The sequence below is a fragment of the Podarcis melisellensis genome (genome assembly GCF_964234715.1).
Source record: "Podarcis melisellensis genome assembly, chromosome: 6".
NCBI lineage: Eukaryota > Metazoa > Chordata > Lepidosauria > Squamata > Lacertidae > Podarcis > Podarcis melisellensis.
The window spans coordinates 80906360-80930668 of NC_138538.1; the positions used below are offsets into that span (position 1 = coordinate 80906360).

General features: G+C 42.4%; 2 protein-coding genes across 9 annotated transcripts; both read left to right on the forward strand.

Annotated features, from left to right (window-relative positions):
* Positions 1-127: 127 nt before the first annotated feature.
* Positions 128-11235, forward strand: LOC309372584 (complement factor H-like). Of its 8 annotated transcripts, XM_081916261.1 has the most exons (9): positions 128-163; positions 706-805; positions 2104-2268; positions 4319-4510; positions 6485-6580; positions 7041-7211; positions 8217-8417; positions 9251-9430; positions 11032-11235. In XM_081916261.1, exons 2-9 carry the CDS (start codon positions 742-744, stop codon positions 11061-11063), a joined length of 1101 nt encoding a protein of 366 aa, XP_081772387.1. In that variant the 5' UTR covers positions 128-163; positions 706-741; the 3' UTR covers positions 11064-11235. The 8 variants fall into 8 exon arrangements, with proteins under 8 accessions (XP_081772387.1, XP_081772392.1, XP_081772385.1 ...); XM_081916266.1 differs by lacking the exon at positions 706-805 and having other exon boundaries at positions 141-163; XM_081916259.1 differs by lacking the exon at positions 128-163 and having other exon boundaries at positions 425-805; positions 2060-2268.
* A 3907-nt stretch (positions 11236-15142) lies between these two features.
* LOC309371341 (coagulation factor XIII B chain-like) lies at positions 15143-22314 on the forward strand. Its single transcript, XM_081913887.1, has 5 exons — positions 15143-15257; positions 17003-17179; positions 18304-18492; positions 19721-19897; positions 22020-22314. The coding sequence occupies exons 1-5, from the start codon at positions 15197-15199 to the stop codon at positions 22211-22213; spliced, it is 798 nt and encodes a 265-aa protein (XP_081770013.1). The 5' UTR covers positions 15143-15196; the 3' UTR covers positions 22214-22314.
* The last annotated feature ends 1995 nt before the right edge of the window (positions 22315-24309 follow it).

Below are 24309 nucleotides of genomic sequence, written 5' to 3' on the forward strand. Positions count from 1 at the left end.
GTATGTCATCCAAATGTTCTGACCTCCTGACATCATAATGAGGTGACCAGAGAGTGCTCGGTCTTCTTTCAGAATCCCATTACTCTTTGCCACCACTTTCTTACACATTTCGCTGAAGGTTTCAACCTCATTCACATTTGAGCATCAGGGAAATTCTTCATTGGTGGGTTGGTTTTGAGTTACTCTGGTTCTGAAGTCAGCTTTACTTTGCTTTCTTTTTTCATACGCTTTTTCCAGAGGAGCTGCTTTTACTGTGGAGAAAATAAGGAGATTGCGCACCTGAGCATAAGCATTATCCTGGCGCTGAAAACAATTTACTGATGCTGACAGGGCATCCTTTTCTCTTCCAACCCGTAGTTTGTGTAATGTTATATTAAGATCTGCTCTGCTCATCCTGCACCAATTCTCTTTATCTCAGGCTTTGCTGTGATGTATGTGAACAGGGCCACAGAGGTTCTATTTGAAGGCTGGACTTTGTTTTAGTCCTTAATACTAGGATGGCAGTACATAACATCTCTGCGGGTTTGCAAACAGTTTCAGTGCTGAATGCTGGTGATGCTTTCTTTCCCTTGATGCTATGCCAAACAAGGGTACTTCAAAAGACACAGTAAAAAAAGAAACCTAGGCATAGGGTAGAAAGAAAGAACTGAACTGGTGCAAGAAAAGGAGAAGTATATTCACAATGTCATTCCTTGCAAAATGTAGTCACAGAAGGGGAATCCTCTATTCTGCTAAAGCATAATGAAGACCCGGCTGTTCTGTATTATTTCATTTCTTCTATGGACATGCTGCACATTCCAACATGGTAAGATATTAAGTTGAAAGACAAACATTTCATGCAGTGAAAGAGCAGGCGCGCTTTTTAAAAAGAAATTATTTATTTCAGAAGACCTCTAGGAACTAAATTCAGGTCTGCGTTTTTGTCCATTACAGCTGTGGCATTCTGCGAATAATTCCATCCATAGTTCCAAGAATAATATGGTGGTGGTGCTAAGCTGTTTTGCATGAATTTGTGTTTGCAGGGCCAATTGATAGGCAAGGACAGGGTATACAAGGTGTTGCCCTCCCTATGTTGTGGGACTCCCATACCTATCAACCCCAACCAGGTTGGTCAACATACAGAAAGCACAGGATTCCAGCAACATCTGGAGGGCATCCATCCTAGTCTTATTTTTTTTTAAAAAAGGATTTTAATGTATTTTAAATTGCTGCAACCAGTCCTGGGATCCGGTCATAAAGGCAGGTAAGAAATATAATTATGATTATGATTGCCCTGGGTTAGAAATTTAGGTGTAGTGATTATATTACATTTATTGGACAGATATATTATTATTATTATTACTATTGAATGATTCTGCTCTTATTTGCGAAAGCTTGTGTTTATATCATCAAAATGCTTTGATATATAGGGCATTTTGTATGCCACTGCTGATAGTAATATTAATAATATTTATATGCCACCCATCTGACTAGGCAGCTCCCAACAAAAATTTAAAAACACAATAAAGTATCAAACATTAAAAGTTTCCCGATACAGGGTTGCCTTCAGATGTCTTCTAAAAGTCAGATAGTTGTTTATTTCCTTGACATCTGAAGGGAGGGTGTTACACAGGGTGGGTGCCATGACTGAGAAGGCCCTCTGCCTGGTTCCCTGTAACTTCACTTCTAGTCGTGAGGGAACCGCCAGAAGGCCCTCGGAGCTGGACCTCAGTGTCTGGGCTCAACGATGGGGATGGAGACGCTCCTTTAGTAAACTTTAAATTTTAGTGGTGTTGTATTGGCTATACATCAATGTGTTGCTGTTGCTGTAATTCTGATTTTTGTTGTTGTGATGGTTGGCGTTGTGACGTATTGTTCCCATTGCTGTTAAAAACAAGAGAGGGCATTATTTGAAAACACTGGAATCCAATGGGATGACAATGATGTCATCTGGATGCTCCTTAAAAAGTGAGTGAGCCAAGGATGCTAATGCCTAGAGAAAAGAGCTGGTGTGGAAGTGACCTTTGTTTTGTATTCAGGAACTTACAGCTTTGATCAATTATCATTCTACTTTGAAAAGGATTTTTTCTTTAGTGACTATGATGATGCTAAATGCAATTTCAGTGTGCACACCTGACATTGATTTTGGAGTAATCATAGAGAATAAAAGAGCTCAATATCTGGAACGTGACCGGTTACAGTACAAGTGCTTCCCTGGGTATGACTTGGAAGGATCTGGCTGGATAACATGTAAGGAAGATGGATGGACCCCTCGTCCAAAGTGTTTTGGTGAGTGGACTATTTCTGTCAACTTTTAAGTAACGTGGATAGGGCACACTGTGAAACTGGATAACTCCAGCATTTGTGGATCATATGCACTTATCTCAAAATAAAATTGTATTGTTGGAATTGGATTGGATATAGCACAACCCACCCACCCCATAACAATGTACTTTTATTGGGGAGCCACAATTACAGGAAATGGCTTTAACTGGCTAGCTAAACCAGGTGAGGGTAGCCAATGGGTCTCAAACCCACAGTGAGCTACATGTGAAGGCTCTGGTGGATTAAGCATACAAGACCAATACTGGGTCCAACAGTCAAGAAGGTGGTTTCTGCATGTGCTGTAGATGGGGCTTGTCAACCTGGGAAGGTAGCTTATCTAGGAGAAGGAAATCTCTGATCCTAAACCTCCTCTGCCTTGTGGGATATCTTCAAGAGAAGAAAAGGCTACACAGATCCAGAGTGGAGTCCTTTAGAGGGTTGGCAGTCTCCTTCCAGGAACTCTTGCAGCCAAGCTGGTGCCACATATATTGCTCTGCTTTCCTTTGGACCACATCAGTGAGGCCAAGAGGCCGGTTTTGTCATCTGGGTAGCCCAGGACCTCCATACACACTGCCCAGGCTTGCAATCCAGGGTTCACCAGAAGTGGCTTCGTCATGCTGGCTACATGACCCGGAAGCTGTACGCTGGCTCCCTCGGCCAATAAAGCGAGATGAGCGCCGCCGCCTCAGAGTTGGCCATGACTGGACCTAATGGTCAGGGGTTCCTTTACCTTTAATGTAACAGTTTGACTTAGCTTCCATCTGAACATATGTAGGCACACTACATCAGGGACGGGGAACCTGTAGCCCTCCAGATGCTGTTGGACAATGCCTAAATTCCCTGACATTTGGCCCTGCCAGCTGTGTCTGATGTTCAGCAACATCTGGAAGGCCACAGGTTAGCCACACCTGCTCTAGGTGATCAGGACTCCTGGTTTTATAGAAGTACCAATTGCATGGAGTGCTAATGCTAAATGTGCACAGGGATTGATTTGAAAAGGTTGCCCTGAATGCCTAGATCAGGCTTCCTCAACCTCAGCCCTCCAGATGTTTTTGGCCTACAACTCCCATGATCCTTAGCTAGCAGGACCAGTTGTCAGGGATGATGGGAATTGTAGTCTCAAAACATCTGGAGGGCCGAGGTTGAGGAAGCCTGGCCTAGATGTTGAGGGCTAGGACCAATGGACCAATGAGGCTGGAGGGAGCTGGAATCCAAAAACACTGAGAAGGATATACAGTGGTACCTCAGGTTACATATGCTTCAGGTTACATACACTTCAGGTTACAGACTCCACTAACCCAGAAGTAGTAGCTCGGGTTAAGAACTTTACCTCAGGATGAGAACAGAAATCGCACAACGGCAGCAGCAGGAGGCCCCATTAGCTAAAGTGGTGCTTCAGGTTAAGAACAGTTAAGAACGGACCTCTGGAATGAATTAAGTACTTAACCTGAGGGCTATAATATAAAAAAATCATTTGAACCCAATTTAATATGTGGGTTGATTTTCATTCAGGATTGAGCAAAAGCTGGATGTCATTTGTAGGCCATAGAGTTATAAGCTACTCCTAAAGGTAAAGGTACGGGCCAGTTGTGTCCGACTCTAGGGTTGTGCGCTCATCTCGCTCAAGAGGCCGGGGGCCAGCGCTGTCCGGAGACACTTCTGGGTCACGTGGCCAGTGTGACGAAGCTGCTCTGGCGAGCCAGCACTAGCGCAGCACACGGAAACGGCGTTTACCTTCCCGCTATAAAGCGGTACCTATTTATCCACTTGCACTTAAGGGAGCTTTCGAACTGCTAGGTGGGCAGGAGCTGGGACCGAACGACGGGAGCTCACCCCGCCGCAGGGATTCAAACCGCCGACCATGCGATCGGCAAGCCCTAAGCGCTGAGGTTTTACCCACAGCGCCACCCGCGTCCCTCCTAGGGATGCAATTATTCTAAAGTCAGACCTGGAAGGCTGAATAGGAGAAGCCATTTCCAAAGATGACCCCGTCTCTTTCTTCCTTTTCTTTCAGCGCCCTGCACTATCACAAAACAACAGCTGGAAGCCAGAAACCTGCTTTTGTACGGTGGGCAAAAACATTCAGGATTGATTAAAAATGCACATACAATGGAATTCATATGCATGAAAGGATACATAATAATCTCTCCTTCTGTGAGAACGTGCATTGATGGGAACATGGATCTGCCATCCTGTAACCCTGTTGGTAACTGCATTGATAATGCTATTTCACATCAGTTGGGTGGTTTATCTGAAGGGCATGGGGTGTGTGTTTCTGCTGTGTTTGAGCTGGTCTGCTGACACCATCAAATTTTGGCTCTGCTTTTGCCCAGGCAAAATGGGTCTTTGCTTTATGCAGAAAACCCATGAGCACATCACCTTCCAGTTTAAAAGCAGCTCCCAGCACCTTCTCCCATTTGCTTGGATAACCTCTAAACCCCTTAATCTCCTACCAATGAGCTGAAATCATCATCATCATAATGATCATTGGATCCAGCTGTTGTTGTTGTGTAAAATGACCTTAATAAAATCCTATTGGATTGCTTACACAAACCACTGCTGGGTGCCTATGGAAGTAAAAACAAACCTTTCTAAGTGAGGTTAAATTCATCTGCCTAGTTCTGTTGTCACCAAAGCCAGGAAATACAAGCTATAGTGGTACCTCAGGTTAAGAACTTAATTCGTTCTGGAGGTCTGTTCTTAACCTGAAACTGTTCTTTACCTGAGGTACCACTTTAGCTAATGGGGCCTGCCGCTGCTGCCGCGCCACCGGAGCATAATTTCTGTTCTCATTCTGAAGCAAGTTCTTAACCTGAGGTACTATTTCTGGGTTAGTGGAGTCTGTAACCTGAAGTGTCTGTAACCTGAAGCATCTGTAACCCGAGGTACCACTGTAGTTTGTTGCAGTGTCTAGGTTTTTTATCCTTTTACCTCTGGGAAGGAGGAACAGGGTAAGAAGAGGATGGGAGTCTGGTGAGGTATTTGGAAAGGCTTTGTGGGTCAGATTTATAATAATAAAATAATAATACCGTAATTTGTTATTTATACCCCGCCCATCTGGTTGAGTTTCCCTAGCCACTCTGGGCGGCTTCCAATCAAGTGTTAAAAACAATACAGCATTAAATATTGAAAACTTCCCTATGATTTAGCCTATGAGCTGCTAGCTCCCCACTCCTGCATAATAGTGGACATGACTATGAGCTTGATATGTAAACAAACAAACTCATGCCTTCCAACATCCCAGTGAAAATAGGGATGCTCAATTCAACAATATAAGAGTAAGAGTAGTAGTAGTAGTAGTAGTAGTAGTAGTGGAGTAGTAGTAATAGTAGTAGTAGTGGTAACAACAACAACAACAACAACAATACCCCAGCCACTCTGGGCAGCTTTCAACTTACATAAAAGCATAATAAAATGATACAGGGCTGCCTTCAGATGTCTTCTAAAGGTTGTACTGTAAAGTTACTTATCTTCTTGGCCCGGGGGGTCATGTAACTCCATACTGTCCAACATTTATCCAATGAAAATAGGGATGTCCTAAGGAAAACCAGGACATTCCGGGATTAAAACAGAAACCAGGACAGCTTCTGTAAATCCAGGACTGTCCTTAGAAAACAGGGACACTAGGAGGGTTTAAAAGCTACCGGAGACATATGTGCAGATGTTTTATATTAACCTTGTCAGGTGGAAGCAACCAAAGGACTAATGCTACTCCGGTAGCATTTAAACCAGACTTTTGCCATGATCAAAATTCACCTCCCTTTCCCTCACAGAGCCCTGTGCTATCTTACTCAATGAAACAGGAAGCTAGTAAACAGAAGAATGTATGAGAATATTTTTTTATAATGCACTTACATTGATGATTCGATTGCAAACCAGAACATGCCATTTCAAAAACCTTTCCACATCTGTTTTTACACGCCACTGCAAACCAAAGTGTAATGTGCATTTAGTTTGAACTGGCTGGTAGAGACTATGCCTCTTTTCAAGAAGGAACTTTTGGCAATGATCATATATGCCTTCAGATCGGAGACCACAGGTGTTAGAGATTTATGGGCAACAGAGGTGTGGCACATGCCTCCAGCATCACACAGAGATGTTAGATGCTAGAAAGGGCATTAATAAGATAACTTACCTATTCTACCGTTATAACGTATGTTATTCCATTGGGTCATTCCAGTGTCTGACCAAGAGACTTCCGCCACTGGTGACATCCCTGCCAGTGCCACCACTTCCAAGAATCTGCTGCTGCTAGCATCAGATCTCTCTACACCAGGTACCAGAATGATTCAATGCCCCCTGTTACCCATTAGGCTGAAATAGGGATGGACCGATCTGCCAGTCTCTCAGTTTCTCATTTTTCTCAGTCTTAAATTCATGGGGCAAAACTCAGCTGAGAGGGGTGTCCTAAAACAGGGAAGAAGGGATTAAACAACCCTCCCATACTGCTGCTGTTCCAGTCTAATTTACAGTCCCCTTCTCGTGCAATTGATTTTCATTTAAAAAAACAATGGAAGATCATATCACTGATCCCCATTGCAATGCATTTTGAGCTGAGGCTAAGTGCTTGCAGGATGGCAGCCACTGTTGATTGCTGGGGTGGCTAGTTTGCATTCTAGAATGATCATTTAATTTTAAAAGCCATGTGGTGGTGGTTATATGTTGCAGCTACTGAGCGGTGTTGAGGAAGACATTAACCGTACTTCCTAAAATTCCTTTTTCTGTTTCACCACAAGTGATGTGCACTGCCCCAGAAATAGGTGGCGGCAACTTCTTTCCTGTAAAGAGTCAGTACAAATTTGAGGAAGTGATCTCTGCTAAATGTAATCAGGGATATCAGCTGGAAAGCCGCAAGAGCTCTTTTAAATGTACAAAGTATGGCTGGTTACCATCTCCAAAGTGTGTACGTAAGTAATTTTCATGTTGTAGTATTTTTTTTCCCCATGCAGTGTTAATCTCAATGACTGATAATGGAATCTGTTTTGTATTTTTGATGGTTTTTCATCTACTTTCGCCCAAGCTGTGTGTTACGTTCTGAAGTTCTCACCCTGGGCCAGCAGGGGGATACTGTAGATAGTTCAGGTCCACATATGCAAATAAGGGATCGAAAGTGACGTTCAGTGATTGGATAGTTACAGAAAATGGTTACAGTTGCGTTCTAGTGGAGCTCTATATAAGCAGGCTGCCTGAACCCTTTAGTTCAGTTCTGTTCTGACCTGTGAATAAACAAGAGCTGTTTGAAGAATTGCTGTGTCGTCTGATATGTTCACCCACAATTTAACAGTGTGTTTATATCATATGCCAGGGCCATCATTCTGAATTTGCCGCTTGTATGGTTTTAAGTACCAGCTCCTCTCTGAACCATAAACCCCACCTCCAGTTCTTAAATCCACTGGCACACGAAACAAGTTGTCTATACTGAATTGTTCAAACAAAGAATCATGAAGAGAGAGCAATGGTATTGGCCTGGCTCAAGGCCTTACATTCCCAATCCAACAAATTGTGGATACAAGGCCTTACATTCCCAATCCAACAAATTGTGGATACATGCAGTGGAAGCCATTTGACTTCTGAGGTGCATTCGAAAATGGAAGCCATTCAAAAACCCAAACGTTCAGCAACGGAGACATTCAAAAACCGAGGTACTACAGTATCACTACACAATTATGTTGATCCTCGTGGAAAACCGTTCCAGTATCACATTACAGGGATCAATACCAGAGCCACATTACAGGTTCCATAAGAATAATAGGAGATATTCACAATTCACAGAGTTTAGGGCTGTCGAATCAATGGGGCTATTAGGCTAACATTGGAAAAACCTGCATAAACAAACAGAATCGAGTACCGTCAAGCAAAATAACTGAAGGTGTTTATCTGTTTTAACAGTCTCTGTTTTATCTCTTTCAAAGCAAAGCAATGTGATTATCCCCATATAGAGAATGGAGCACTATCTTGGTCCAACACATACTACAGTGACGTCTATTTTCCAAAAAAGGAGGGACAGACAATTAGTTTCAGATGCAAGCTCGGCTTTCTGCCAAAAAATAAAAAGTACTGGTATAGAATTAGATGCACCAAGTTGGGCTGGGATCCAGAACCGAAATGCTTCAGTAAGTGTATGTTTCTCTTAGTCTACCTAAGATGGAAGTAGCGTATAAGTCAAAAGCAGGGCTGACCCATTCTATTTCATCACCTGAGTCAAAACAGAAAGGTTCCACTCCCGCTCTGCTGTCACTCTGTCAAAGCCTCACTTAGTGGGGTTGCATGGCTGTAGCTTCCAGGATGTGGCAATATCTTATGAGAGATTGGAGAGATATTGCCGGAACCCAGAAGCTGGATGCAACTGAAGGCTGCCATAGCTCCCTGGTGCTGGCACCTTCCTTCTATGTTTTTCCCACCTGACATTTCAAACTTGCTTGTAAATATGAGCCCTTTCTTGGCATTTCAAATCCCTTGCGCAGCAAGGGAGATTTGGGGTGCACGTGCAAGTCCCCACCCACTCCTTATCACATGGGTTTTTTTGAATGCCTGAATAGGGCTAGAATTTGCAAACATTCATTCCAAACCTGCTTTATGACAATCCCTGTGTGGGCGCGCCATGATTCTGCAGGCATGCCTAAAAAGAGCTGAATATCATATTGGGTGTAGCAGAATGTAGCATTCAGAGAATCTTGGTTCTTTCATTTTTTTAAAACGTAAGTTTCTTAGGAACTTATACCAGGAAGCTGCCTTAAACTAAGCAAGAGACTCTTGGTCAGTATTGCACAGTGTGATGCCCTTCAATATTTGGCAGTGGATTTCCATGATTTCATACAGGGGCCTGTTCCATAGCTGCTTTCTGGACCAGGATGTCCAAAAGTATTTTGCGTACTGTTCTCTAATAAAGGTTTTGTACACATTTCCTCTCTTTCCATTCATGCATATGTATTTGTTTTGCCTTTAGGACAATGCACCCCTCCTAAACCCTTGCCACATGGTGAAGTAATTTACGACTCTAAGAATAACTTCATCGAGGGTGATAACGTTTCGTTTCGTTGTGATGCAGGCTATCAACCTGAAAATCAAGCAACGGCCACGTGTACAAAAAATGACTGGTCGCCTACTCCAAGTTGTTCCTCCATGTGTAAGCTTGACTTGTTAACTGATCAATACACCTCGGATTGTGGATACAGCCTATCTGATTCTGCCTTAAACAAGCCACATTAACTCCATACCCTTACTGCCATGATAGTTCTGTACCGACAAATTCCTTTAATAAGGTTTTGAGGGGACATGGAATAGAACTGCATGCCTCTGGGCTGACTTAAGGCCCAGCCACGCTCCTGTTTGTCCCATGATTTCTAAGCAGGGGTTGGAGACGATTTTCTTTTGTCCCACTGCTTTCCCTGGGAAAACCCATTGTTTACTGCTGAATTACAAACACCAATCTGCAGAAAATTCGACAGATGTTTGTTCTGATTCAGCAGTAAACAGCAGGTCTTTCTGGGCAAAGTGGTGGGGTGAAAGAAAAACCTATTGGACCTAGATATCATGGGAGAAACAGATATGTGGAGGAGCCCTTAGCTTTCAGTGTGATCCTATAAATCCTTTATTTACAGTAGCACTTTTCTGTATTTGCACTGCAGCCCAAGCAGGAAATTAGATTAGGTTTCATAAATGGTTCCATAGCAATCTGCTAAGCGAACAGGGTTCAGTTCAGATTTATGAGACCAGAGGCTCAATCCTGTGGTCTAGGCAAGATTGTTGCCACAGACTTGGCTGGATATGAGCAAGTAGTATTCAGCAAAAGAGGAACTTCAGAAATGCTATTTGCTACTTGGCAGGATTCTGGCCCACCCCAGTGGCTAATCATTTGCGACCTCCAACCTGTATAGGCAATGGATTTGTTTCTTCTCTCTCCCCCATCTGGATGGGAATTGGCGGATGGTTTATTTATTACCTCAAAAAAGGATTAAAATTCCAATAACAGTTAAATAACAACAGGTGGCTGCTACTGCTGTGCTCCCTTAGTAGAAATATTATAGTTCGCTCAACCAGTTGCCTTTCTGAATCTCAACTGAGGGACAAGGAGGGATATTCACAGCTTGGACACTAGGCTAATGGCTTTGGGTTGACTCGCTACCATAAGAGATAATGAGCAGTCAAAACCAAGACTCAGAAATACTGAAGATGATGCCCTGCTGATGTTGAATTCAATTTCTCATGAGCCCTGAGCAGATCAGGGATATTGGGAGGAGCCCCAGGAACACACAAAGAGCATCATTTTAGCTATCCTTGCTCTGCTGAAAGGGTGCCAATTTGTATAAAATATAGGTGGGGGGGCAGCGAAGGGACCTTGGCCCCTAGGAGTTGGCTCTTGTGCTCTGCTAACTGTACAGTGAGTGTTCTCAATTCGTTCCCATCAGCAAGCCTCATTTCGCAATACTTTTTAGTGCTGCACGCTAGAACAGTGGTGCCTTGGGTTAAAAACTTAATTCATCTGGAGGTCCATTCTTAACCTGAAACTGTTCTTAACCTGAGGTACCCCTTTTAGCTAATGGGGCCTCCCGCTGCCGCCGCCGCACGATTTCTGTTCTCACCCTGAAGCAAAGTTCTTAACCCAAGTTACTATTTCTGGGTTAGAGGAGTCTGTAACCTGAAGCGTCTGTAACCTGAGGTACCACTGTATAAAGAATCTAACATATGTTGTATTTCCTCAAACCCCCTCCCCCAATAACATTACAGCTGCATCCAGATTTGAGAGAAGACTTCAGTAGGTCAACCTCACCAGCGCCTGGAGATTAATGTATATATGCTATTTATTTTTATATGATTTGAATTCTTTCTTAATTTTATCATTATGGATGTTGTTTGTTTGTATTCATGCTGTTAGCTGCCTTGTGTAGAAAGTCACAGTACAAATAAATTATTATTTTTTAATATAAAAAATAGCAAGACTTTATATCTGTGATAACTCCACCCTTTATTATACATATGTCACAATGTTGTGAACTGAAGCATTTATTTAACAGGGACTAGGGCTATACAGTGGTGCCTCGCAAGACGAAATTAATTCGTTCCGTGAATTTTTTCATCTAGCGAATTTTTCGTCTTGCGAAGCACGAAATCCCATAGGAATGCATTGAAAATCAATTAATGCGTTCCTATGGTCAAAAAAAGTCCATCTAGCTTAACTAGATGGTTGTATTTTTTATTTGTAAAGGCTAAGATAATAAAGGCATAAACTGGTAAAGTTGAAATGAATTGAAGTCCAAATTTTACAGCAAGTTCTAACAGAAATAATGAAAAGTAATATGAATATATGGGTTGCACACTTAAGCTCTAAAAGCAGAAAATGGCTCAAACCAGGTTTCCCCATGCAGAACAAAATAAGCGTTCTACCACAGCCAGTTAAAGGGCATCCTATGTAGTATCTTGTTTGTACACTGGGGCCTAGGGGGAGGTGCCTGACACCTGAAAACCCAGCCTAGATGAAGGCAGTATTGTTTCGGGGGGTGGGTGGATAGGTATATATATAGAAAGGAGCATTACTGGATGCCAAGATCCAAGTGTCTTTGGTGAGGGAACCCCAGCAGAGATTTAAAATCACAAAGCATGCAGCAAAGCAAAGTGTGGAAATGTGAGCTATTAGACCTTTAAAATATGCCCTTCTAAGTTCCTTTCAAAGTTTCTCACTTCCCCTTGCATAGAAAAAGACTGCAGGTTTAATAAGTTAAAAATGGTTTACTTACAAACCCACCAAAGGTCAGAATCATGTGCTATTCCATACAGCGTTCAGAAGTAGTTGCGCAGGAAGTAAAACTTTGCTTAGCAACTATGACTTGGCTCCAGCCATCAGCCGGTACAGCATCAATCAGCAACACGAGCCTCAGATATGTTTAGAAGCTGTGCATGCTCTTATCAGCAGAGTGAATAAATCCTCGCCACGGAAGTGTGTAAGCATTATTTACAGCATTTTATTCAGCGTAGTTCAGGAACAAAGGAGAAACATGTCTGCTTCCCTTTGTGTCCAAGCAAACAGCAAAAACAAAAGCAATATACAAACGGAAGTTCCCAGCGAGTGCTGGAATGTAAACAGGCATGTGACACACAATAGTCATCCCTGTTCCCTTTTAAGGTGGAACGGAACTGTAATGTATTGAGTTGAACAGGATCCAAAAAGGCAGCAGCCTGATTGGTCCTAGAACAATGCAGCAGTATGATTGGTTTGCAGGAACCACCCAATCCAGCTCCAGATGGAAGTGAATCCGCAACCTGATTGGCCTACAGGAAAATTCTGGAATTAGCCAATCATGTGTAGCCCGTAGTGTAAATAATGTATATAAAGCAGATACTGTGGGGAAACTTTCATTCCCTCCTCACCACTATGAGCTGAATAAAGAGCATGAAATCCACTCTCGACTCATGAGTATATTTCAGGAACTATATCCTAACAGAATCCCCCAATGTCTGTGGAGAGGAGCACTTGGCCAGGGCGCCACTTGCCTGTCTCCCTCTGTCTGCACCTGCTCATCGTTGGCTGAGTGAGGAGCAAGTGAGCGCTGGCCAGCTGGCCATTTAGTGAGGGGACTGAAGGGCGATTCACCATAGCCTGGAGACTGAAGGGCAACTCGGCCTCAGGAATGCGGCAGAGCACAAGGAAGGTGGACAGAACCCTCCGTCCAGTCTGCACTGAGCCTCCACGGTTGCCAGCCTCTGCCAGGGACACAGTGCCAAGCCCAGGCTGGCCTCCGGGGCCCAGAGACCACCGACAGCAGGCAGGGAAGGATGTGGAGTAGGGGATGGGGCGGTAGAGGAACCCACAAAGGGATATTCTGTTGCCTTCGCTAGGGCAGGACTGGGTTCCCCTCAGAAGCCGGCGTCTGTGTGGAAGCGCTTGGTAGTGCCCCCTCAGAATTTTGTGCCTGGGACCACACTTCCCTGCCCCCACACTATGCCACTGGACATACCACCTCCGCTGGTGAAGAATATAGAGATGTATAAAAGCCTTGAAGGTCTCCTTGTTCAGGGAAGTAACTCTGGGTCTTAATTTAGAGGTGCTGACCTGCTGCAGCAGAGATAAAGGGTGCCAAATTCTGGGCTGCCTTACTTCGAATACTCCCTGGTTGTGTCTTTATTTAACTCTCTTACCTGGCAACTCCCTTGGCGAAGGTGAGCATAAGCATTTAGTTAATCATTTAGAATTTGTGGGGGGAAGAGTGTTATCTTCAAATTAGAAAAGGAAGCATGGGAATTCTTGTCAGATGTATGAGATGACATAAGAGGAGGCATATTTCAAAAGTCTCTCTCTCCCTCCCTCCCTCCCTCCCTCCCTCCCTCCCTCCCTTGATCTCTATCTCTATCATCTCTATCTCTATCTCTATCTCTATCTCTATCTCTATCTCTATCTCTATCTCTATCTCTATCTCTATCTCTATCTCTATCATCATCTGTATCTATATCTATCTATCTATCTATCTATCTATCTATCTATCTATCTATCTATCTATCTATCTATGGGGATGCCTAGTTTGCTACATTTGATGAGTAAACTTGTCAAAGGTCACAATCTCCCAGTTTTATCAACCTACTGATATCGAGAACGTTGCTTGGTAGACTTCCAATTGGCAGCTATAAACACCTTTGCTGTTGCTGCTTCTTCTTCTTTGGCAATCACTCATAGCCAAGTAAGATTGTCTTCCATGAACACGGTTTTAACAATGAGTCTGTAAGTGACTGTGGAGGCCAATTCTGGATCCACACATCCTTCCACAGTGGCGGCATAGGTTTCTGGGCGGGAGTTGATCATGGTGAGGGTTTGCCAAGCGTGCCTTCCTCTTAGCACGTTTCTCTCTTTCGTCCTGAGTTTGAGCGTCTTCAAAGGCGGTGACACCTTTGGTAAAGGCTGTTCTCCAGTTGGAGCGCTCGCAGGCCAGTGTTGCCCCATTATCAGTGTTTATACTACATTTTTAAAGATTTGCCTTGAGAGAGTCTTTAAATCTCTTTTGTTACCAGCATTACACTTTCCATTTTAAAGTTCGGAATAGAGTAGTTTCTTTGGAAGACGATAATCAGGCATCTGTACAACATGACCAGTCCACACAGTTGCTAAAGAAAGTTTTTTATCCAGAGATCTAGGATCCTTTGACTCAAAACAATGAAGTTGGAGGCTGCCCTATTATTTACATGTCATGTTACTGCATCCTCTCTTTTTTATCACTGGGTGCTGGTGGTGAGAATCATGTAGACCACCTTGTGCATATTGGTGGGAAAGTATGATCTAAATAGGATAGTAAATAAATGAATGTTTAATAGCTGAAGTAAAGGTGAGCATTTTGACACTAGCTCATCTCAAAATAAGACATTCCTCCCCCCAACAAAAGCTGCAGCCAGCTAAGGAAAGTACACCCCAATGCATTGATCGGATTTTTCCTTGCCAGAGGGGAAAGGGTGTGTGTGGGTGTGGGTGTGTGTATCTCTAGATTGAAGGAGGGACTGTAGTTCATGCTCTGCCCCCCCTAAGGCCCCAAATTCAATCCCTGGCAGTTTCAATTAAACAGATCAGGTAACGAATGATCTCCCTGCCCGAGAGCTGAAGCCAGTCAGACAATACTGAGCAAAAAAATCTGATCTGGTACAACAAGACAGCTTCTCATGTTCCCAGTTTAGCTTTGCTTCTTTTGCTGCCCAGATTGCAACACGAAACCCACAGAACCTTTCAACAGCAAATGCTTATTTTAGCGATTTCCTCCACCTCCCATTATTTCCCCCAGTCACCAAAGAAGGCATATCTCAGTGTTGTGGCAAACCATTAACTACAACAGGGGGAGTTGATCTCAGGCCTTGGACGCTTGTTTAGCCTCTTCTGAGCATTTCGGCAGATCAAATGAAAATTGCCTGACATCCTGAGATGAACCGGCTGAGGTGCATAGTTCTGTTGCTTCTGTGGACAGGCTGTACTTCCCCAAATGGTAAGTTGTTCAGATAAAAAGGCAGTTTTAACCAGGGGGGAAGGAGGTGGCCATTCTGCTTGGTATCAAAAGGATTAACTGGTGAAGAATGCAAGAGGGTGGGCTGGTGATCATCAGGGCTGGTCCAAGTCATTTTGTTGCCTGAAGCAATGGGCAGTATGGTGATCCCTTTCCATTCCATGTACAAAAGCTGACTGGTCACCTGATCAGATAGAGGGAGGGTGCCCAAGCAAGGCCATGTTGTCGCTGGAGGGGAATGGGGATGGAGGAACAAGCAGGGGCTGCCGTCGCCTCTGGCACCAACTGCATGAGACAGTTGTCTTAATACCTTACGGCAGAGCTGACCAAAAGTGGTAAATATGAAGGGGAGCAGGTGGTGCTCTGGTCTAAGCTACTGAGCCTCTTGGGCTTGCCGATCAGAAGGTTGGCAGTTCAAATCCTGGGTGAGCTCCCGTTGCTCTGTCCCAGCTTCTTTTTTTTTATAATAATTTTTATTAAGGATTTTACATTACAATAAATAAAAAATAAAAAAACAGAAAAAATAAAAAATATCCAACAAAAATTGTTAAAAACAATCAATCTTTTCATCTCCTTATTTTCCATTTACTTGTTTCTCGGACCTCCTCATACCTCCCTTTTTTGTATTCCAAATCAAATTATTAATTCAACAATTTCTTTCCCTCTTTTTGCTACCCAGATCTTATTCTTAAATTATTACAATCTTAGATTTTTACTTATATAAACCCATTTTTTCATATATTCCTTTAACCCATCATAGCTAGAAACAACTTAGTTCCAATCCAACATTATTCTAAAATTCCTTAATTTTACAATATCTCTGTAAATAGTCTTTAAATTTCTTCCAATCTTCCTCCACTGACTCTTCTCCCTGGTCTCAAATCCTGCCGGTCATTTCCACCAATTCCATATAGTCCACCACCATCATCTGCCATTCTTCCAAAGTGGGTAGATCTTGTGTCTTCCAATATTTGCTCTGTCCCAGCTTCTGCCAACAAAGTAGATAAACAGGTACCGCTGCGGTGGGAAGGTAAACGGCATTTCCATGTGTTTTGGTTTCCGTCACAGTGTTCTGTAGTGCCGGAAGCGGTTTAGTCATGCTGGCCATGACCAAATATGGATGATAAATATGGCCATGATAAATATGGGTTTTCCCTTTGTATTGACCTGAATTAAATGGTGGTGTCAGTATAGGAACATCATCCTCAAAAAATCCATAACCTCCATCTTCAGCCTTCTATGCTATGTTGCTCAGAAGCAGTAGCCTAGGGCTGAAACAAGAAGACACCAGTGCATTGTGCTCTCCTTCATTTATTTAAACAACTATCTGAGTTTTAGAAGACATCTGAAGGCAGCCCTGTTTATGGAAGTTTTTAATGTTTGATGTTTTATTGTATTTTTAATATTTTGTTGGAAGCTGCCCAGAGTGACTAGGGAAACCCATCCCGATAAGTGGGGTATAAATACACAACCACCATCATCAGTCTTCAGTGAAGGAGACTCACAGCCTCTTTTACACAACTGGCAAGGAAAAAGAACAGCTTTACAAGGAGAGCAATACAAAGGATACTGGATAACCAGGAATGCCAATAAAATCTGTTGACAAAACCTCTGTAAAAACTGCCATGCTTATCAAATGGCAATAATCCTGGAAACAGAATTAAATATGATATATAATTTATTGTCAAATCTCTTCTTCAGATTGTTAATGCTAAATATCATTCCAGTGTGTGAAAAACCACCTGAAGTTGACTTTGGGGAGACGGTAAGAGGTGAGAGAACTAAATTTCGGGAATTTGAGAATGCAAGAGTACAGTACACGTGTAGCCCGGGATACATATTGGAGGGGCCCAAGTGGACAACATGCGATGGACAAAAGTGGACAACACCACCAAAATGTTTGGGTAAGAGATTATATTCTGTTAGCTTGTTTATTATAAAGGTTAAGATAACAAAGGCATAAACTGGTAAAGTTGAAATGAAGTCAATGAAATTTTACAGCAAGTTCTAACAGAAATAATGAAAATAATAAACAATAATAAAATAAAATTTAAAAACTTATCTAAAATGCTTGCTGAAATTAAAAAGGACTTGGCTTGGTGCCAGCAGTACAACAGCAAAGACATGGCTGATGTCAGCTGGGAGAAAGTAATGAGAATTGGGCCCCCAAAAAAGAATTCTGGGAATTATAGGGATAGAACTACCTAAATTGCATAGAAATTTATTCATGTACATGACTACAGCGGCAGGAATATTACTTGCCCAAAAATGGAAAGAAGAAGAAGTCCCAGCAAAGGAACAATGGATACAAAAACTTATGGAATATGCAGAGATGGCGAAACTTACCAGAAGAATAAGAAATCAAGATAACAAACTTTTTATAAAAGAATGGAAATGGTCTATTGAATATTTACAGATCTATTGTAAACAGATAAAAACACTGGCAGGATTATTGTAATAACCTGCAGCTATATAAGAGTATAAATATACAGAAGATAAATCAAAGAATAAGTTAAGTGAATTTGGATATGCAGACACAATGAAGCCTTTAACGTTCTATTCGTTTTCTCCCATTGACATGATGAAAGCTGGACCATCTGTAAATTCCAAGGTTGAGTTTAGGCTACCCTAACTACAGTAAAAAGGGACGCGGGTGGCGCAGAGCCTAGGACTTGCCGATCAGAAGGTCGGCGGTTCGAATCCCCGCGATGGGGTTTGCTCCCGTTGCTCAGTCCCTGCTCCTGCCAACCTAGCAGTTTGAAAGCATGTCAAAATGCAAGTAGATAAATAGGTACCGCTCTGGCGGGAAGGTAAACGGCGTTTCCGTGCGCTGCTTTGGTTCACCAGAAGCGGCTTAGTCATGCTGGCCACATGACCCGGAAGCTGTACACTGGCTCCCTCGGCCAATAAAGCGAGAGGAGCGCTGCAACCCCAGAGTCGGTCACAACTGGACCTAATGGTCAGGGGTCCCTTTACCTTACCTTTAACTACAGTAAAAACACCTGCCCTTTTTTCCTTCTTCTTTTAGCACCCTGTAGTATCACAAAAGAGCAGCTGGATGCCAAACACCTGCTTCTGTTTGGTGGCCGAAGGCGTTCCCATGTGATTCAACACAATGGGACATTGGAATTCCTGTGCAGGGAACGATATATCCTCCGGCCTCCTTCAGTCATGAAGTGTAACGATGGACACATGGATCTCCCATCATGCATCTCAGGTTAATGAGCTTTCAACACTTGATAATTCTTGGATTATTGAAATACTCAAGGTTATCCCAATTTTATATTTGAAAGCCAGTTTGTCCAATTGCTCCTACAGATTCTGTCTCCTCTTCTTCTTCTTCTTCTTCTTCTTCTTCTTCTTCTTCTTCTTCTTCTTCTTCTTCTTCTTCTTCTTCTTCTTCTTCAAATAATCATAAATAAATAAGAATAAACATGTGCACCCAACCACCGAGACCATTCCATTGTAACTATCCAACCTCCCAGAATTTCAACACCTCTTGCGGTGGTTTGACCCTTTTTTTGTTTTAACAGTACAAATTCTACAATCACCCTCCATACCTCCCCCAAATCATTTCTCCTGCATATTCCCCGTCTTACCTTAATGGCACATGTTAATTTATCATTAATCGCTATATTCCATACCTTTTAATGCAATTCTTCCATTTTATACTCTGCTCGTCCCTTCCGCTTTCTAGCTATGATAATTTGTGCAGCTGTCATTAAATTTGTGAGCAAGTCCATCACAGCCTGTGAACCTTCCACCTCATCGTTAATTGATAATAATGCTACCTCTGGACTTTCAGTCAGCTTTAACCCAGTGATTTCTGTTATCTCCTTAAACTCCCTTTGCAAAAAAAAATATATATTGTACATATTTACACCCCCACCACATGTGAACATAATTCCCTGTTTCCTGGCATCCCCTCCAACATAACACTGAATATTCCTTGTTTATTTGATTTAATCCAACTGGTGTTAAATATCATCTCCAAAATAATTTATAATAATTTTCTTTTATTCTTACAATAGCAGCATTTTCAACGTATGTTTCTCCCATAATTTCCCCCAGCTGTGACTATCTATCTGCCCTGTTGTCTCCTTTTCCCACACCTCTTTTCTGTCCTTTCTTAAAAGTGGTTCCGAAGCCCACAGTACACCTCGTACGTCTGCAAGGTCTTCTGCTGTGGGGTGGATTAGGATGATGGGTGGGTAAATAATAGCAATACACAAGGGGAGCAAAACAAAGTAACCAGGAACGTGAACAAAACCTATTGATGAGGCCTTTGTAAAAAACAAAACCATAAGCTGTCATGCTTATTGAATTGTAATAAAGATGGACTCCTGGAAATGTAATGCAATTTGTTGTTGTTGTTGTTGTTGATGATGATAATAATAATAATAAAAATAATAATAATGGAATCTTGGCACTAAATATCATTCCAGTTTGTGGAGAACCACCTGAAGTGGACTTTGCAGAGACTATAAGAAGTGTGAGGACCCAGTTTCAGGAATTTGAGAGCATAAGGGCATTTTACAAGTGCAACCCCGGTTATGTGATGGAAGGATCTGGATGGATGATATGCAATGGACAAAACTGGACAGAACCACTGAAGTGTCTGGGTAAGGGGCATGTTCTGTATGCTGACAGGAAGCTTTAAGTCAGAAAGAATGAAAACTAGGATAAATTCTGAGGGCTGTTTCACAAATCCGAGGAGACTCCGAGCAGAAAACCTCACAGTGCAATCTTCAAGGGACCTTGCCTTGGAAAGGTTGCTACAAGGCTCTGTGCAAACACTTTATCAAAATTTTATGTTTACAATTCAAGCTGCAAAGCCATTTTTGCCCTGTGAAAAAAGAGAACATTTCTTTTGATCCCAAACTGATACTCATTGGTTCTTGCTAACCTCCCCCAAATAATTAAGAGTTCAGTGCCACGATGGTGGATAAAATATCTTAAACTATCATACCTCTGTATGTACAGCTGTATGTACAACTGATAGTGTGTGATGTGCAATAAGAGAGACATGCAGGTTTGGCTATGCAACCCAGAGACACTGTCTGCCCAGAATTACTTAGAATTCCAACAGGAGGAAGATAATAAAATCTAATTTTGTGAGAATTAAGACTTTCGACACTCTCAAAATATATTTTATGTACTTATTTAGTTTTGCACTTTAGCTTTATTCTGTATTGATTTTTTCAGGATGTTTGTTCATTTTTATTTTTGTAATCTTTCATTTTTAACAACCCAGAGAACATTGGTAAGTGGGCAGTGTAAAAACATTACAAAATAACTAAATACATAAAGAAAGGGGGATTCCCGGTTAGTGGAAGAGCACATGGGATGGTTAAGGAGCATATGGATTTTCTCTGCTCTTCTGTCACCCTAACCAAGGATTCGGAATAAGTTGTGTCATTACCCCAAATACTATCAACATCTATTGTTGTTTAGTCGTCTTAGTCATGTTCGACTCTCCGTGACCCCATGACCCAGAGCATGCCTTGGAAACTCTCACTTTCTTCTCAAAGCTTCTCCTTTTTTATGTCCATGGAGTTTTCTTGGCAAAATACTGGAGTGGTTTGCCAGTTCCTTCTCCGGCTGGATCACATTAGTCTAAACTCTCGGCTATGAGCTGTCCGTCTTGGGTGGCCCTGCACAGCATAGCTCATAGCTTCTCTGAGTTATTTAAGCCCCTTCACCATGACAAGGCAGTGATCCATGAGAGGGATCAACATCTATAGCAACAGCTAAAAAGTATGGAGTCAAGTTTGTCTAGATAAATTGCAGCCTGTTTTCCTCTGGCCATCCTTCTTGTGAAGAGGAATAAATAAATGAAGAAGGAATCACAGATGCTACCATATTGGTCTGAATAGAGGCCACACTCCCCACTCTCCAAACCTGACTTGTATAAAACCTGAAGCTGTGATATAACAGGTACAGGCTATCAGTGGGGTCTTGCATTTGGATGAGTGTGGTACTTAAAAAAGGTAAAGGACCCCTGACAGTTAAGTCCAGTCGTGAATGACTCTGGGGTTGCAGCACTCATCTCGCTTTACTGGCCGAGGGAGCTGGCGTACAGCTTCCGGATCATGTGGCCAACATGACTAAGTTGCTTCTGGTGGAACCAGAGCAGCTCACGGAAACACCATTTACCTTTCCACCAGAGCGGTACCTATTTATCTGCTTGCACTTTGACGTGCTTTTGAATTGCTAGGTTGGCAGGAGCAGGGACCGAGCAACGGGAGCTCACCCCGTTGCGGGATTTGAACCGCTGACCTTCCGATCGGCAAGCCCTCGGCTCTGTGGTTTAGACCACAATGCCACCCACAACTCTCACTAAACAAACTACTACGAAGCTCTGCTAATGAAATAAAACTAACAGATTCCTTTTCTTTGTGATAATTTTTCTTTGGCTTTACATATTTAAGTTTACAATCATATCAGCACACATCCAAAATTACAAGATTCTCCTGAATTTCTGGACTTCCAACCTTCCCCTCAATGGGTTCTATTATTAAACCTTTCCTACTGCCCTTTTTTAAAAAACAAACCATTTTTTTAATAACTCCATGGTATCCATAGTTCTTGCTACAATACAAGTGTTATTGCAATCGTGCTAATGTTTTCAGCTGCTTATAGTGGTTTTTAAGGTACATTGTAAAATTTCCCCACTCCTTATTGGAGTTTTGGTCTTCCAGGAAGACCAGGAAGACTAACTGCTTTTTTTTTAACCCTGTGCAGCACCCTGCAGGATCACCAAAAAACAGCTGGATTCCAAACAACTGCTTCTGTCTGGAGGTCGGAGACATTCACATCTGGTTCAACACAATCGTACATTGGAATTTCTGTGCAGGAAAGGGTATATCATCTCAGCTCCTTCAATCAGGAAGTGTCTCAATGGGCACATGGATCTTCCATCATGTATCTCAGGATAATGATGATCTCTTGGTGATCCTTCCTGAATTATCTAAAATACTTTAGGGGTTTGCTTGCTGTCTCACTCTGATGTATGAAGACGACTTCTTCCAAATCCTCATCAAGGCTCTACCCTTCTTAAAAGCGATTCCCCGATTCACAGACTAGCTCAGATAGCCGGGTGGGGGCACTGGCCAAGGGCACATGACCTCACAGGTGCCAGAGTCAGACTGATGTTGCCTTCTGCCTGTGCAATGCATGGTGTTCCTTCCAGGTCTCTTAACTGCTCTACGATGCCCCTCACTCCCCATGGGAGGTGGATCAGTCCCACTAAATTGGCACTTTGTGTCAGAAACTGCTCATTTTCCTTGGGGATAATTCAGACTGAAATTTCCAGGTGTCAGAAAAGGTCATTTGTGTATGCCAGTACTGTGGCCTGTGTTTTGTTAGCCCAAAAATGGAAAACGAGCGTGGTCACAACCAAAGAAGAATGGCCACTTAAGTTGACAGAATGTGTGCAGCTTGCAGACTTAACATATAGAATAAGAGAACAAGAAGAACATACGTTTAGAGAATATTGGAAAATGTTTTTTGAATAAATGGGAAATAACTGTGTACAGCTAAATACGCTGGCAGCATCAAGATAAATTCAACAGTGTAAATAAGTTCTGGTGAATGGAATACTGAATGGTATAGGGTTTTTTTTTTGTAAAATATGCAAGGATTTATGATATGTAAAATGAACCATGGAAAGAGAAAAAGAGAAGTCATCCAGCTCTGTTTGGAAGGAAGCACTTTGATCCTCAGCTGGGAGTGGGAGACTTTGCACTTTGTTGGAAATTGTATAAGTATTAAGTGTCAAGCAAGTAAACACATGACACCACAAAGCCCCTTTACACAATAAACCGAGAGCTTATAGAAGAGGTTAATTTGAAGGGGGGGGGAGAAAGCAAAGCATGATGACTAATTATTCTCCCCCCCTTAAGCTATTGTGCTTGCCTGTTACTGTTGATTTTTGCACTTTCCTTTTTTAAAAACAACAACGCACAATTTTTATTGGTTTTTAAATAAATACAATAACCACTAAACACTTATCCAGCAGTGCAACTGATGGTGTTGGTTTCATCCATTGTCTCTTAGACATACACTTATACATTCAAACATATGACTTAACATAACCTCTCCACTGAGAATATTGAGCAGTCGGTATTAAGAAGGTCTTGATTTTGGTCATTAGCATAGTTAAAGAAAGGGGTCCACGTTCCTTGGAAGTTGTCTCTATTTGTAATGCCTTTAATTGCCCTCCTGCATCTGTTGAGATGCTCAGACAGTGCTGTATCCCATATATTATTTTCTCACTGGAAGGACAGATCCTGAAGCTGAGGCTCCAATACTTTGGCTGCCTCATGAGAAGAGAAGACTCTCTGGAAAAGACCCTGATGTTGGGAAAGATGGAGGGCACAAGGAGAAGGGGACAACAGAGGACGAGATGGTTGGACAGTGTTCTCAAAGCTACCAACATGAGTCTGACCAAACTGCGGGAGGCAGTGGAAGACAGGACTGCCTGGCGTGCTCTGGTCCATGGGGTCACGAAGAGTCAGACACGACTAAACGACTAAACAACAACAAATATGGAGGAAGAGAGCTGGGAGGGGGAAACCCCAAAAGAAAAAGAAAAAATACCCTTGTCTAGGAGGAGTTGGAGCTGAGAAGGAAGTGAAAAAAGGAAGCAGGAGGTGGAAGAGAAGGGAGATCACACAATACTTTTTCTGCTAATCTCAGAAAGAGGATGTGTAATTTGCTGACTAAAAGCAGCACCATTCAAAGCATAATATTTATTCTACCACTCGAGTCCTTGCACTGTGAAGGCACACCCTCTTTCCTTTCTGATAGAGTATTTCCAAAGAAAGTCCACATCAGGAATTTGAATGAAATGAGAATGGCACTTCTATGATGACATAATATTGTTGTAAGGAGGTGTCTGGGTTAAAATAGCAAAAAGCACCAGGCAGCAGGGAGTGCTGTACTGTGGTGAAAGTAAAAAAATCATCGGGGGCAGTTGGGGGGGGCTCAGGAATACGGAAAATGCACCAAACTGTGACCCACAGGCTTGCTT